The sequence below is a fragment of the Stegodyphus dumicola genome, chromosome 7, assembly GCF_044657685.1.
Source record: "Stegodyphus dumicola isolate Sdum_Otavi_A_Nest chromosome 7, ASM4465768v1".
NCBI lineage: Eukaryota > Metazoa > Arthropoda > Arachnida > Araneae > Eresidae > Stegodyphus > Stegodyphus dumicola.
This window is the reverse complement of record NC_140774.1, coordinates 61,642,104-61,655,594: the sequence shown is the minus strand read 5'-3', so window position 1 is coordinate 61,655,594 and position 13,491 is coordinate 61,642,104. Positions and strand designations below refer to the sequence as shown.

Below are 13,491 nucleotides of genomic sequence, written 5' to 3'. Positions count from 1 at the left end.
TAAGAGTAAATAACTATTTCAGATCATTATTATAATTTATATAAAAATTGCTAAACATAACTGAATACATCGCTATTTCGCTACCGACTTATCGCTGAAGCATAATTTAATCTCGTTGGTTGTTCAAACGTAATTTTCTATAATGAATGTTGCCTTTTCTTTGAAAATATTCTCGGTAAAGTGCAGAATCGCTCAATTATTTGTTTGCGGTTTTTTATAAGGGTAAAAACAATTGAATTTTTGTCCATTTTCTGTTACTTTTTAAGTGAAAATAGGTCAATGTGTACATAGATAAAGTCAAGGATGTGCGCTGTGCCATTTTTGTGCAATTCTAGGATTTTTTTTAAAGTGAAAATAGGTCGATGTGCACATGGATACCAAGTATGTGCAATTCTTAAAAATGCGTCAAACAGTGGGTGATTCTGCACTTTACCCAAAATTCTATTGCCGACTTTTCGTCATGGGCAATTCCCCAAATTGTTAAATCCATAGGATATCAAAAAAGGATTTAAAATCAAAAATGGATTTAAAAATTAAACTAGTATTTCAATGGCGTCTTAGGAACTATAGAACTATATAAACTTACACCATCTGAAATCAGCACATACGTTAGATTTGGCACGCTGTTAAATGGACGTGTTTGCTAAATTTGGCGCTTTTGCGCATACATTTTTGCTGCAATTTTTTTTACGGCCCTCGAAACCGAATAGTACTTTAATTTTCAGCATTAGGATGAGATAATAAAAAACTGGCATATACTGCTGTCATGTAAGTATTCCAATGAATCAATATATTGTAATTCATTTGAAGCAAGTTTTGGTTTGCAAAACTTAATAGACATTAATTCCTGATACCATATATAAATGAATCACAGTAACAAAAGTAATACATGATAAAGCAATCCATGTTTCTGTTTGGATGTCTGTTTTTATACTTGCAAAAATCAATTCTGCATAGACATCCTGGCTTTCTGTCACATTTTAATTTCATAATGGGGTTATTTTAACACAATCTTTCTTTGTAAAGAATATATCTTTTTTTTTTTTTTCTTTTTGAAAAAAATGGATAGCGGCTTGTTTATCTCTTGGCATATGACAAATGATGAAATCCATAACTGTGGAAATACTGATTATTTCAAAAACATGATTATAGGAACAATGTTTATAAAGACAGTTGCTTATTGCCAGGGAAGAAGTTAAACCAAACTGGTGACACCTAATGCTATAGAAGTATATCAAAACCAAAAAATGTCAAATATGATTTTAATGGAAAAGTACCGGGAGAGCAAATTTTGTACATTTAATTAACTCATTTTTTAAGGATAATCTGGCAACATTCCGTTGTTTATTCACTCATAAACCTTACCCAGACTGAACTGGATAAATTGTTCAAATTGGCAAATTACATGAAAGTAAAAAAATACAGCTTAAGCTGTATTCTTTTGTTGATTGAAATTACATCTTCTTCCAAGAACCATGTCTTCTTTGTGATTTTCTACCATCAGAGTTTCATTTCAATGGATTTTAAATGCTTGTATGCCACAAGGTCAGTACTTCAAATATCTGTGTCTGGTGCAGCTAACTTCTATACTGTCTGGGACAGCTTCCAAACAGCAAAGTAAGCTGAAAAGGCAATAATTTAATGAAGAACATGAGCCCTTTCCTTTTGTTATAAAAGCAGTTATTGTGAAAGAATTTCTTCCAGAGATAAGATTTCTTAGCATGTTAATGACATAAGCAAACTAGATTACACTTCTTTTTTGCTATTAGTCTCATGAAAACTTTTTCTCGTTATGTTTACATTAAATTTCCTCGTTATGTTACATTAAATGACTACTGATAGAACAGACAGCAGATTGTCTAGATACTAAATATTGGGATGAATTTAAGCTGGATATTCAACTACCCACTTGTTGGATATGAAATTTATTTTACTGTAATTCTATACAAAATAACATTGAAATTAATAAACATAACTTATACAGTTTAATGTATTGTGATGTTTTTAAACAAGAGTAAAAAAATACAAAATGGATGTTTGGGATCTGTTTTTGTTTTAAAAAAATCAAAAGAATTGCAGAGTCAGCATCATGCTCCACTTGGGCATTGCACACTAAGTAATCAAAATAAAAGAAGACAAACACCACAGTTCCACTAAAAATTCCATGACAAAAACAAATGTACTCAATGCAACAAGAAGTACTAATCAGAAAAATTAAATTCCAAAAGAGCAAATCGCCATGTGCTACCTGCATTGGCACACATGCTTTTTGGTGAGATAGTGCATTGCCTCATCAGTACTTTTCGTGGCCTTATGGTGAGGGTGAAGATAATCAGAAAGTATGAAATATTTAAACTGGGAATAGTTATGTATCTGTTTATTATGAAAAATGCCTTTAAAGTTAATAAAATTGAACCTGGTATAAGTCATTATAAATTGTTGGATTATTGTAGATAATACAGTATAAAGTCTGAAATTTGAATGTCTGATATGCAGAATGATCTGATTTCCAGACCACTAGCATTTTTTTTTCCCTTATTAACTAAGTGTTAACTAGACACTATTATACTCAAAAAAATAAATGTGCCATAAAAGCAAGTTCTGTTCCAACTAACTGAGATTCCTCTGTGTCACTATCAAACACCTGCAAGGAAATCACACCATTACCAATCAATGTATTGTCATTAATATGACACACTTTCATCCCTTAAGTGGCTATGAATGAGTTAACATTATTTGACTTGAACAATAATTGAAGCCTCAAGACTTAATTATTTCAAGTGCGATGTTGCCCTTCCCTTGTTTCTTTTATTGATATGCAGGGAAGGAAAGGAGAAAAGAATTCTATTCATAGAACTTAAGTTAGCAAAATGTGCTCTTCCTATAGCTTTCTGATATGAAGTAGCTTATTATTTTGTTCTGTCTATTATAATTAATCTTATCAAAACTTTAGTTTTAGGAAGTGATAATGTCTTCATTTTACTCATTTCCTGAAACTGTAAATTCATCATCAGTAGTAGATATTGAATTTTGTACAAACTGGAATACAGATAAAGTAACTTTTTAGAATCTGATGTGTAAGCAAGACTATACAACAATCCAAGAAATATTTGAATATAAAATCTGAAATATGGCATGTTGCCAGATCTTGCAGATATTTTTTAAAATGCTTGGCATATTTTAATGCCAAATTTCCTGAAAATAAAGCAAGCCACGAATCTGGAGGTTTTTGGATATCACAAGTAAAAGAGAAATTTTCCGATTGATGGAATATAAGAAGAAATGTTAAATGAAGATGATGCAACTGAAGTCTTACAGTATGATGACAATACCTTAATCATCAGTCAGTTAATTGAATAGTGAATCTAGAGAATATCATCATTTCAGCTTTCACTCACATTTTTTTTTTTTTTTTTTTCCACTTAGGAGTGATTCAGGAAAAAATCTTTATACCAAATAACATTTCCTTAAATATGAATGAGGAATTTTTTTAATAACTTCTACATGTCATCTTGCTAGATTTTAAACTGATGATTTAAAATCTAGAAATTTCTAGAATTGCTGAAGTCCCAATGATTCTAGACCTTGGACATTGTATTGCTAAATTGTCTTAATGTGTTTTATTTTAAACATATTTCAGTGATATAAAAACTACTTGAACTCATGTCATTGCATTAATAACACCTTGAATATGTTATCTACATCTTTATATTGCTACTAAATGCAAAGAATTGTTTCATCTTATGTTATGACTGAATATTATTTGTATTTACTGGGACATTTCACCAAAAGTATATTGTCGGTCAGTAATTTTAGAAGCTGTACCAATCTAGTAGTATTAAATCAATATTCAGAATCAGTCATACAAGTGTTTTATATATTCAGAATCAGTCATATAAGTGTTGTATATTCAAAATCAGTCATATAACTATTATATATTCAGAATCAGTCAGTCATATAAGTGGTATGAATTGCTTGAGATTGAAACCATGAAAGTCATAGTAAAAAGTACCTGTGTAAATGACTAGTATTTATGATAATGTAAACAAACATTAGTTTTGAATACTATTTCTCTGGGATGATGCTCTCCGCAGAAGACCAAAATCATGTGGTACTATGATTTTTATGTCTTAAATAGGGTTTACTGTATTATAGATCTGAGATTTTTAAAATCTTTATTTGTAAGATTCAAGGGATAATGAAGTGACTAAGAAAATTGCTCTTATTATTGAAGACTACATAGGCATTAGTGAGCTATTCACTCATCCTAATAGATTCAAATGATAATAAAATTCTAATAGATGATTCATTTTCCGACATACTTGTTTTCCTGCTGCCCTAGCATTCAGGGACACATATCTCTTAATGCCTTAACCTCCAGTAACAAAACTACCTATGAACTTCCGCTGTATGCTTTTTACCTTTCTAATTCTGATGGGTCAAATTAATTTGTTCATATGTTTGCTTTGTATAATGTGTATACTTGTCACATCTAATTTTGATGTTTAGAAAATCTAAATAAAATTTATCATGTGGATTTAGGAATATTTGCTCTCTTTGTACCAGTTTGGCGTACAGTTTCAAAGGAAAGCACTACTTTCTGAATGTTGAGGAAATCTAAATTTATCTGGAAAGTAGACGATATAGATAAGCAATAATGTAGGATAATTTTTCTTAAAACTTTCAATAACTATCTTCGGCAAAACACAACATTCTTTATAATCCAAATATATGGGTGCTCCAAATTTAAAATAATTCGGTATATAGTAATTATTTTTTTTCTTGTTATTATATGTTATATGATAGTTTCTGTTTACATTGCTTCTTAAGCATTATGTTCTATGTCTTCTATTCATTCTTTTCATATCTTAGGCAGAAATGAGGAAAGTGTGCCCTGGAAAAACTATGCTAGGGATAATAGACACTCTGAATGGGAATACGTGCCTTATTCCTAAGATATGAAAATAATAGATAGATTACAAGAATTGTAATGCCTTTATATTTTGCATAAAAATAATGCTTGATTTAAAAACTAATTTGTTATCCTAGGTCTAATACATTTTTGTTACCTCTCAGTACCCACTTTCTTCAATATATAAAGTTAAAAATTCTAGTAAGAAATTGTAGAATGATATGGAGGCCCAGTAAAGTCTGAGGCTATGTCCTTATAGACTTAAAATTCTCAGAATCTGCTTACTTTTATCTGAAGCGCCGGAATAAATCTAATTTTATTAAAAAATTATTTCTCTATATGTTAATTTGCTTAACTTAATTTGCTATGTTAATAGTATATTTATTACTATTAGTTAGCCAGCCTAATTACTAGCAGTTTTATTTCTTTTATAGGATTGCATAAGCTGTTATGATGGATTGGCTGATTCCAACATGAAGGACTAATATAAGCAAGATGTTTTCGTTCCTCCAGCGATCTTTCCTTTGTTTTGGTGGGCTACTGTCAGCTCAATTCCCCACCAAATCTAAATTTATTTCACTATGACAGAAAAGTTTCTGCAACTTGTGTATGCATTTTTCCTTGTGTGTTTAACCTTGGTTGTCCCAGCATTAGATCCAGGGCTAAATCCCCATTCTTTCAGTTGTGATAGAGAGCGTAAAGTTCTTACTACTTCTTATGGAGTCATTTCAAGTGGAAACAAAGATTATCCAAAGGATTCACATTGTGAATGGCTCATCAAAGGTATATTGAAAATGTAGAAATTCTTTTTGAATTAGTAATAATTTAAGTACATTAAAATTATATTTATTTTTGCACTTTGTTTTCTCTTTTAGTAAAACTAAAGCATTTTGTTAACATATTTTAAATTTAAAATAATATAAAATAATGGTATGTTATAGTTTTAAAGTGTCATCAAATTAGTTGAGTGTGCCAAACACGTAAATAAACTTATATTTATGAAACAGCAATGCACTCTGTATATAAGCCTGTTGTTATTTATTCATTGCTTGGCTTCATCATTTAAATTTTCTGAAGCAATAAATTCCATTCTTTCTCTCAATGTCTAATGCCCTCAGCATATCAATGGCCTTAGCATATCAGGATGTTTTCTTGGTGCCCAAAGTCAGGTAGTCTAACAGTTGGCTGGTTAGATTGACTAAGTTAAAAAGTAAATTCATATAAATGTAAATGACAATAAAAGTAAAGCTCATTGTGAAATATAAGATAGAAGAAGAAGGAATATTTGATTTTTTTTAATATTTAAACCTATTCTTTAAAACTATTCTTTAAATTAAATTTAAAACTATTCTTTAAAAAAAATAAAATTTTTAAAACTATTCTTTAAAAAAAATTGGGTAATTAAGCTCAGAGAGTAAAATTTTTTAACCAAATGCAAACTTCAAATGTGGGACTTATTATCTGAACGACAAATTTTGTAAAATAAATTTTTGAAAAATTAATTATTATAAATAATGTATATCTTTTATTAATTTTGTTTTATTGAGATAAATGCATAATTTTTATGTGTCATTTTATATCTAAATTTCTGTTTTAGTGACTAAAATTTAAAAAATTTTGTTGCTGTTTCTTTAATCCACATTCATTTGCATTTTGTCTGTGCTTTATTTGATTCAGACAGTTTTTCTGATGAAAACTCAAAATAAATTTGCTCTGCTGGTGAATGTCATATATTTTTATATGTTGTCATCTATAATGTATATAAAAATATATTCATATTTTTTCGCAATTTTTTATTGAATCTGAGCTGTTACTTTTTCAGTAACTAAAAATAGTGATAAAGTGTATTCTGATTTTTATTACTTTTAACTTGCTAAAACTTTCTTTAACTTTTTTATTTTAATATTTCTAGCATCTGATAAAAACTCATTCATTACACTTTCATTTATCAAAATGGATACTGAATGTTCTTATGACCATGTATTTATATATAATGGGGAGTCATATTCTAGCCCTCTCTTGGGGAGTTTCAGTGGCAATACAACTCCACCTTTGGTGACAGCTAATCATGGATCAGTAAGTATCTTTCATGTTTTGTAAACTGGTTAAGTCTAAATTTCTGTCTAATCTCACATTTTCTTCTTAGCTCAGATAGTTTACTGTGACTGACAGCCAGTGTGTATCATGGTTGTATATCATGTAGCTGCTGATTTACACAGGCTAGTTGCTCTTAATCCAGTCTAATTACGATATATCTTTGGCATTTTCTGGCAACCCAGGTGTGAGCATAACACACATTTATTAATTTGCATATATGCGAATTTGCGCTTTTGATATTCAACCTTTGTTTTTCTTTTTAGTGCTTTATTTTGCATCGAATATATTTGTTTTCTCACAACAAATCAAAATTGGGCTGTGGAGTTTGCCAGCTGATGAAAAAGAAAGAGATGCATTTTTGTAGAAATATGGCGTTTTGCCCAGCAATAGAGAATGTAAAAATTCACATCTATGAAATTATGCTTCATAAATGACTGAATTTGATATAAATACAAAGTAAAAAATTGCAATTAAAGTGTTAGAATGTGGATCAGAAATTGGTTCGCAGATAGCCATATCTCTTTTACAACAGCTGTTAGCTTTATTTACTGTTGGGCTGTGTACGACACCGAAACATTGCTTGGGAAACAGTAGGGGGATACAGAAAGATTTTTTTTAAATTGTTGATTCAATTTATTACTGGTGTTTCTCCCTTTTTTAATTTTATTAATTGATTGCTCTTTTATGGACATTTTAATGCTCCGCCATTTAAAAAATGGTTCTTGTCTTTTAACAAATGAGGCTTGGAAATGTATTTTCTGAATTGGTGACAAAACAATAATTTTTATGCTTAAGAAAGAATTTGTTTGGTTTTTAGATGTATCAGAACAGAGTTATACACAAAGTATTATTTCAATTTAAAAAAAAAAAAAAAAATCAGTTAGGTTCTTTCTGTTTATGGGTACCTCCACGAAAACGTCTGAACTTATTGCCAACTGTTTTTTGTCAAGCTAATGTGCAATAGCCAACCGTCATTTTCAAAATGGTAGTACACTAATAATTCCGTACATGAGCAATCAGTCAACAAAATTAGAAAAGCAAGTATCATTGGTAATAAAATCCTCTCTCTCTCTTTTTTTTTTTTTTTTTTTTTTTTTCCTTTTCTGATTCTAAGTGCATAGAAATCTTTTTTCACTTAAATATATATATATATATATATATCAGAGAATTGGCATCTAAGCAATTTGGCATTGCACACTAGCCAAAACTGACATGTGTTATGTGCTTTTTGGTGCCATTTGAACTGCCACATAACTATTTGTGCAACATATTGCTTTGCATCATACTTTTTTTTGGCAATATTCTGGTCTGGGGAAATGAAAATAACCAGAAAGGTACCAAAACTTACATCTGAGCCTATTGTGTTATTTTTAAATATAAAATATCATATTATATTTTGTTAAATATATACAGCACAAAGTCTGAGATTTGGACAGCCAATATCCAGAATGATCTAAAATCTACACCTCAAAGCCCTCCTCCCTCTTTTTTTTTTTTTTTTTTTTTTTTTTTTTTAGGATTTTGGGGGGGGGTTTGCTTTACACATATGCATTTAATTTTCTCCCCTCATAATAAAACATGTGGAGAGTCTTGATTTTTAATCTCACTTCGACACTAAATAAAATATATCATTATTGTAAAAATAATCACTTTAGCATAAATTTGTGTGATCAATAATTTAACTCGGTAGCTGCCTATCTGCTTGGCATACATCTCAAATTTAAACATTTGACATAGAAACATTGTTGATTTTACACCAACTAATATTTTATATCCTTGATGCCAACCTGGCAGATCATTATTATATTTTTCTTTCATCACCACATATTTATCAACACATGACAGCTTGAGGAGTAATGACTCATGCAGTGATGCCTAAATAATTTTTTGTATAAACATTTGAATAACAAAGAGTATAGTAACCTTTTCTGTTTTCATTAAGCTTGGTGCCAATTACAGATTTAAGTTAAAGCACTAAGAAATGTTGACGAGGAAAGATTTAACAAAAATTTCTTTCCATATGCTAAAAATAGATTCTGTTAATGATGCTCATAGGCTAAAAGATGACATTTGGTGCTATTTGAATTAAGATTAACTGATTTGTTATTCATACAAAGCCAGAACTTGCACCAGAACTCTCATAGCTGCACTTAATGGCAGAATTTAGGGAAGAAGAAGAGTTAACAGAAGTTTTTCCTTGCGATGAATGTTCCAATCATTAATCAATTAATGGATGGCAAAATCTGCAGTATGGTTCTAGATCCAGAAAATACCACTACCGATAGTAAAAAATGTGCCATAAAGGTTACTGAAAATGAAAAAAATTCGATTGACAAATTAGTCGGAATTCTCGACACAACAATTACAGGACTTGAACAATGAAACTTAGTAACTGAACAAAAAATTATATCTGTCTCTAAAATTAAAGAGAAAGTATTAGCAAAAAAAAAAACAAAGCAACTTAAACAACATACATTGAAAGAAATGTTTAATAAAGTAGACATATAAATATTAAGCTCTTTTTTTTTTCTTTTTTGTAAATTTTGATACCCTTTAGTTCATAAATCATGATTTTATATTTTTAATTTTATAATTTCTGCATGCCATCTTACTAGATTTAAACTGATATTTTAATATCTGGAAAAATCCGGAATCAAAGAAGTCTGGATTTTAGACTTTGTACTGTATATAACTGTCCTTGTTGTTTTGCATTTATACAACTTTTGTTATCAGTATTATTGAGTAGCTTTTGATTTTTTCATTTTCTCAAAATTGTGCTGGTTTATATGGTTCCTTATTTATATCTTCATAGTCATATGTTTATATGCCAACTGAATTAAGCTGTGAAATACTGTTATTTGCCCTGAAATCTATTTCTGGCAGTTTGATTGCATAAGATTTTAATTATTTTTCTCTTGTGTAAAGTAAATACAAACCAGTTGCCTCTATAGTCTTCTATGAAGTTATCCATTCTAAGGAAAATAACCTTCAAGTCAAGCCATAATCCAGAAATCCGGCTCAGTCCATGTATATTTATTCATATCTTGATAGTCTATTTTAAACTTCTAATTTTTCAATAATCTTATTTATATTTTATCCAAACATAAAATCTATATTTTATATTTACTTTCCCTTCAGGAGATTTTTTACTTAATTACATTTTATTTTGTTGTTTATTACCTTTTTAGAAAACATTAGAAAATAGATTTATTAGTAAGACTGTACTGCCTATTTAGCATGTTATATATTTATCAGAGTGTTTACGAAAAGTTTTAGCATGGGATAATGATATATAGTGTGTCTATAGTTACAGTTCAGATGTTCAGTATTAGTTCAGTATTCATAAGACGGTTATGAAATTTTATTATTAAAGTTATGAAGAAGAAATTGAGCAAAGCAGTCACCTCTAAAAGGTGTATTGCTGCATCATTCACAGTTGATATTAGGCTACAGTTTTGTTTTGTGTAATCAGGACAAAACAAATATGAAATGATGCCCACCATTTGCCAGCTACTATTTGAAATCTTAAACTAGTATGTTCTTGTTAGAGTGTAGAGCATTGGTTGAAATATTGTGTAAGTGATGAGATATGCTTCCCTCTGAACTAATTCTGGAAATAGTTCTTCTGATGGTGTTTAAGTAAGCAACCTCATGAGTCATCTATCAATTTCATGTGACATATTTCATGTGGTTGCAAAAATTAGCATATGATGGTATATTGTATTGGCAGATTGTACAATTGTATTGAGAAGAGCCTTCCAATGGTGGAATCTGAAACCATTTTCTTGTTTTTACTTGATTTCTTTTACTTTACTTCATTAACACACTCCTAAAATTTGATAGCTTTCTGATCAATATTTATAACTCTAGATAGCTTGGAACTTATAAACTGTAACTGCCAGACATCATGTAATCTGCATTTAATAATTTTTGGTGAATTTTATAAAATTTTCTTTAATAATAATAAAACTTCTTTTTCTCTTGCATTGAAGGATTTATACCTAATCTTTTCATTATATTTTTCAGATGCTGATATTGTTATACAGTGATACAAACTATGTGAGGGGTGGTTTTGAAGCTATCTTCAGTGTGACTGCCTGCCCACTTAACTGTAGCAATAGAGGTCTGTGTCTGGACCATCATTGTTCTTGTGATCCGTTATGGTCAGGTGATGCTTGTGAACATAATCTTTGTCCATCGGCATGTGGTTATGAAGAGGGAAGAGGAAAATGTGATACTAACGGATCTTATTCCTCTAAGTGCAAATGTACACCTGGATATGCAGGAATGGATTGCAGTCTGCCTGATTCCAATAAGAGTGGGGGAAACACATGGCATTTGGTAGCTTCTGATGGTGTTCAAGCAAGATCAGGTCACACAGGCACATATGTACAACAGACTGATAGTTTTTATGTATTTGGTGGTTATATGTTTCGTGAAGTTTTAGGAGATACTGTAATGTTTTCTTTTGAAACTAATCAGTGGCATAATATAACACCAGATGTTTCTCCAACTGCTCGTTTTGGTCATGCAGCTGTTTCCTATCATCATAACATCATCATCTTTGGAGGTGAATTAGAAAATGGAACTCTTTCTAATGAATTGTGGATTCTGAATGTACTTACTTGGAAATGGAGTCTCATTTCTCCTAAAAGTACTTTTTTCCCACCTCCAATGACCAAGCATTCACTTACATTGGTTGATTCCAATTGGCTGTATGTTATTGGTGGTAATCTGTGTGATGGAACCTTCTCATCTAAAATATACAAAATTAACATTGAAGCTATGAGTGAATGGCAGATTGTAGATACATATGGTGGTAAGGAAAGTCTTCATCGCTTAGTCGGACATAGTGCACTCTATCATCAACAGACAAAAACAATATTTGTGTTTGGTGGCATTACAGCTGAATTCTCACATTTAAGTAAACTTAGCAATCACATTCATGCTTTCCATGTGGAGAAAAAATTTTGGGTGAAGATTCAGCATCACAAAAATAAGTTCACACCTTTAGAGCGAGCCTTCCATTCTGCTGCTATCGTTGGTGATTATATGATTATTTATGGAGGATACACACATAAACATGTGGAAGAAGAAATATGTTATGACAATGAGACACATCTGTATCACTTGAGATGTCAGAAATGGGTTGATGTTTCTAACATTAGGAAAGATTTTATTGGTATGTTCCAGATTAATTTTCTTTTATGTTAAGATTTATTAGTAATTAGGTACATGTATTTTAAATATGTATATGTAGATTATGTAATGGTGCTTCAATCTTTCTACTCTTCAACTCACATGGTTAATCAAATATGCCAGTCTTATTTTGTTATTAAATAAAAATATAAGTGTAAGACAAAGCATTTGAGATTTTTTATTAATAAGCTTAACTGCTCCATCTTACGTTTAGGTAAAAATATATTTACATGTACCCCTTGGTGATTTTTGGCAGTACATGGATACCGAGTTTGCGCAATTCTTTGGCTTCTTATTTTGGCCACTATACCAAGCCAAACTAACAAGACAAAGAATTGCACAAATTCTGTATCTATGTACACATCGACATATTTTCACTTAAAAAAATCAGAAAATTGCACAAACTTGGCATTGCGCACTCCCTTGACTTTGTCCATGTACACATTGAACTATATTCACTTAAAAAATCAAAGGAGCAGCCTACAAAAAATTATATAATCTCAATAAACTATATTTTAAATCAAACAATGTAGTAACATAAAAAAGGAAATTCATCTTTGCACTACGCAAAGGAAATATTCAGTTACCTTATTTCCGAATTAACATGTTTTCAATCAAACAAAATTCTTTAACAGCATCCAAAAACTTCCTAAAATTATCTGAACTAGAATCTGTATACTGGCGTTGCCGCATAAATTCACAAAATAAGAGTAAAAAATATCCTCCATAAGCGCGCCGTTATCGTCCAACATTCGACCATATGCATTTCCTTTCTGCAAACAGAACACTTAATAATGGCTACTAAGTAAACCTTCATTTAGAACCATTCAATTAATGCTCTTTTCTCCTTTCTTTCCAAATTGTACATAAACTTCAAATTAATCTTACCACATTCAGCCATTTTACCGTCTAAACCACAAAACAGGCAATATACTTCCTAATCAACACACCCACAAGCTCTTGCGAATGTACCACAATCATGCAATCGATTACATCATAATAAGGTTTCCATAACACTCAACTACTCAGGCTACCATAAATGAAATAACAACTTGGCAATAAATGAAACAACTTCTCTCTACTCTAACCTACGTTTATTTTATTTAAATGGCTTTTTGTTACACTTGTTCAGTTTTGGTTTGGTTTGGTTTATTTAATTATGGTAAAGCACACTAGGGCTATCTGCCTAAAGGGAGAGATGCCTTCGTGGAGTACTTTTCTAAGGGAAACGGGCTCATATACATGTTACACATGGGGAAAACCACGAAAATGCTCATGCAGCC

The 13,491-nt window shown here is 30.5% G+C and overlaps 1 protein-coding gene across 1 annotated transcript in view; it reads left to right on the top strand.

The window, feature by feature from the left end:
• The window catches only part of Megf8 (multiple EGF like domains 8), a 251,267-nt gene that overhangs the window by 8,036 nt on the left and 229,740 nt on the right, over positions 1–13,491 (top strand). Inside the window, exons 2-4 of the mRNA XM_085820327.1 lie at positions 5,347–5,695; positions 6,825–6,988; positions 11,036–12,191. Coding sequence (XP_085676453.1) covers positions 5,494–5,695; positions 6,825–6,988; positions 11,036–12,191 — 1,522 coding nt within the window. The 5' untranslated portion in view covers positions 5,347–5,493. The remainder of the gene's footprint in view (positions 1–5,346; positions 5,696–6,824; positions 6,989–11,035; positions 12,192–13,491) is intronic.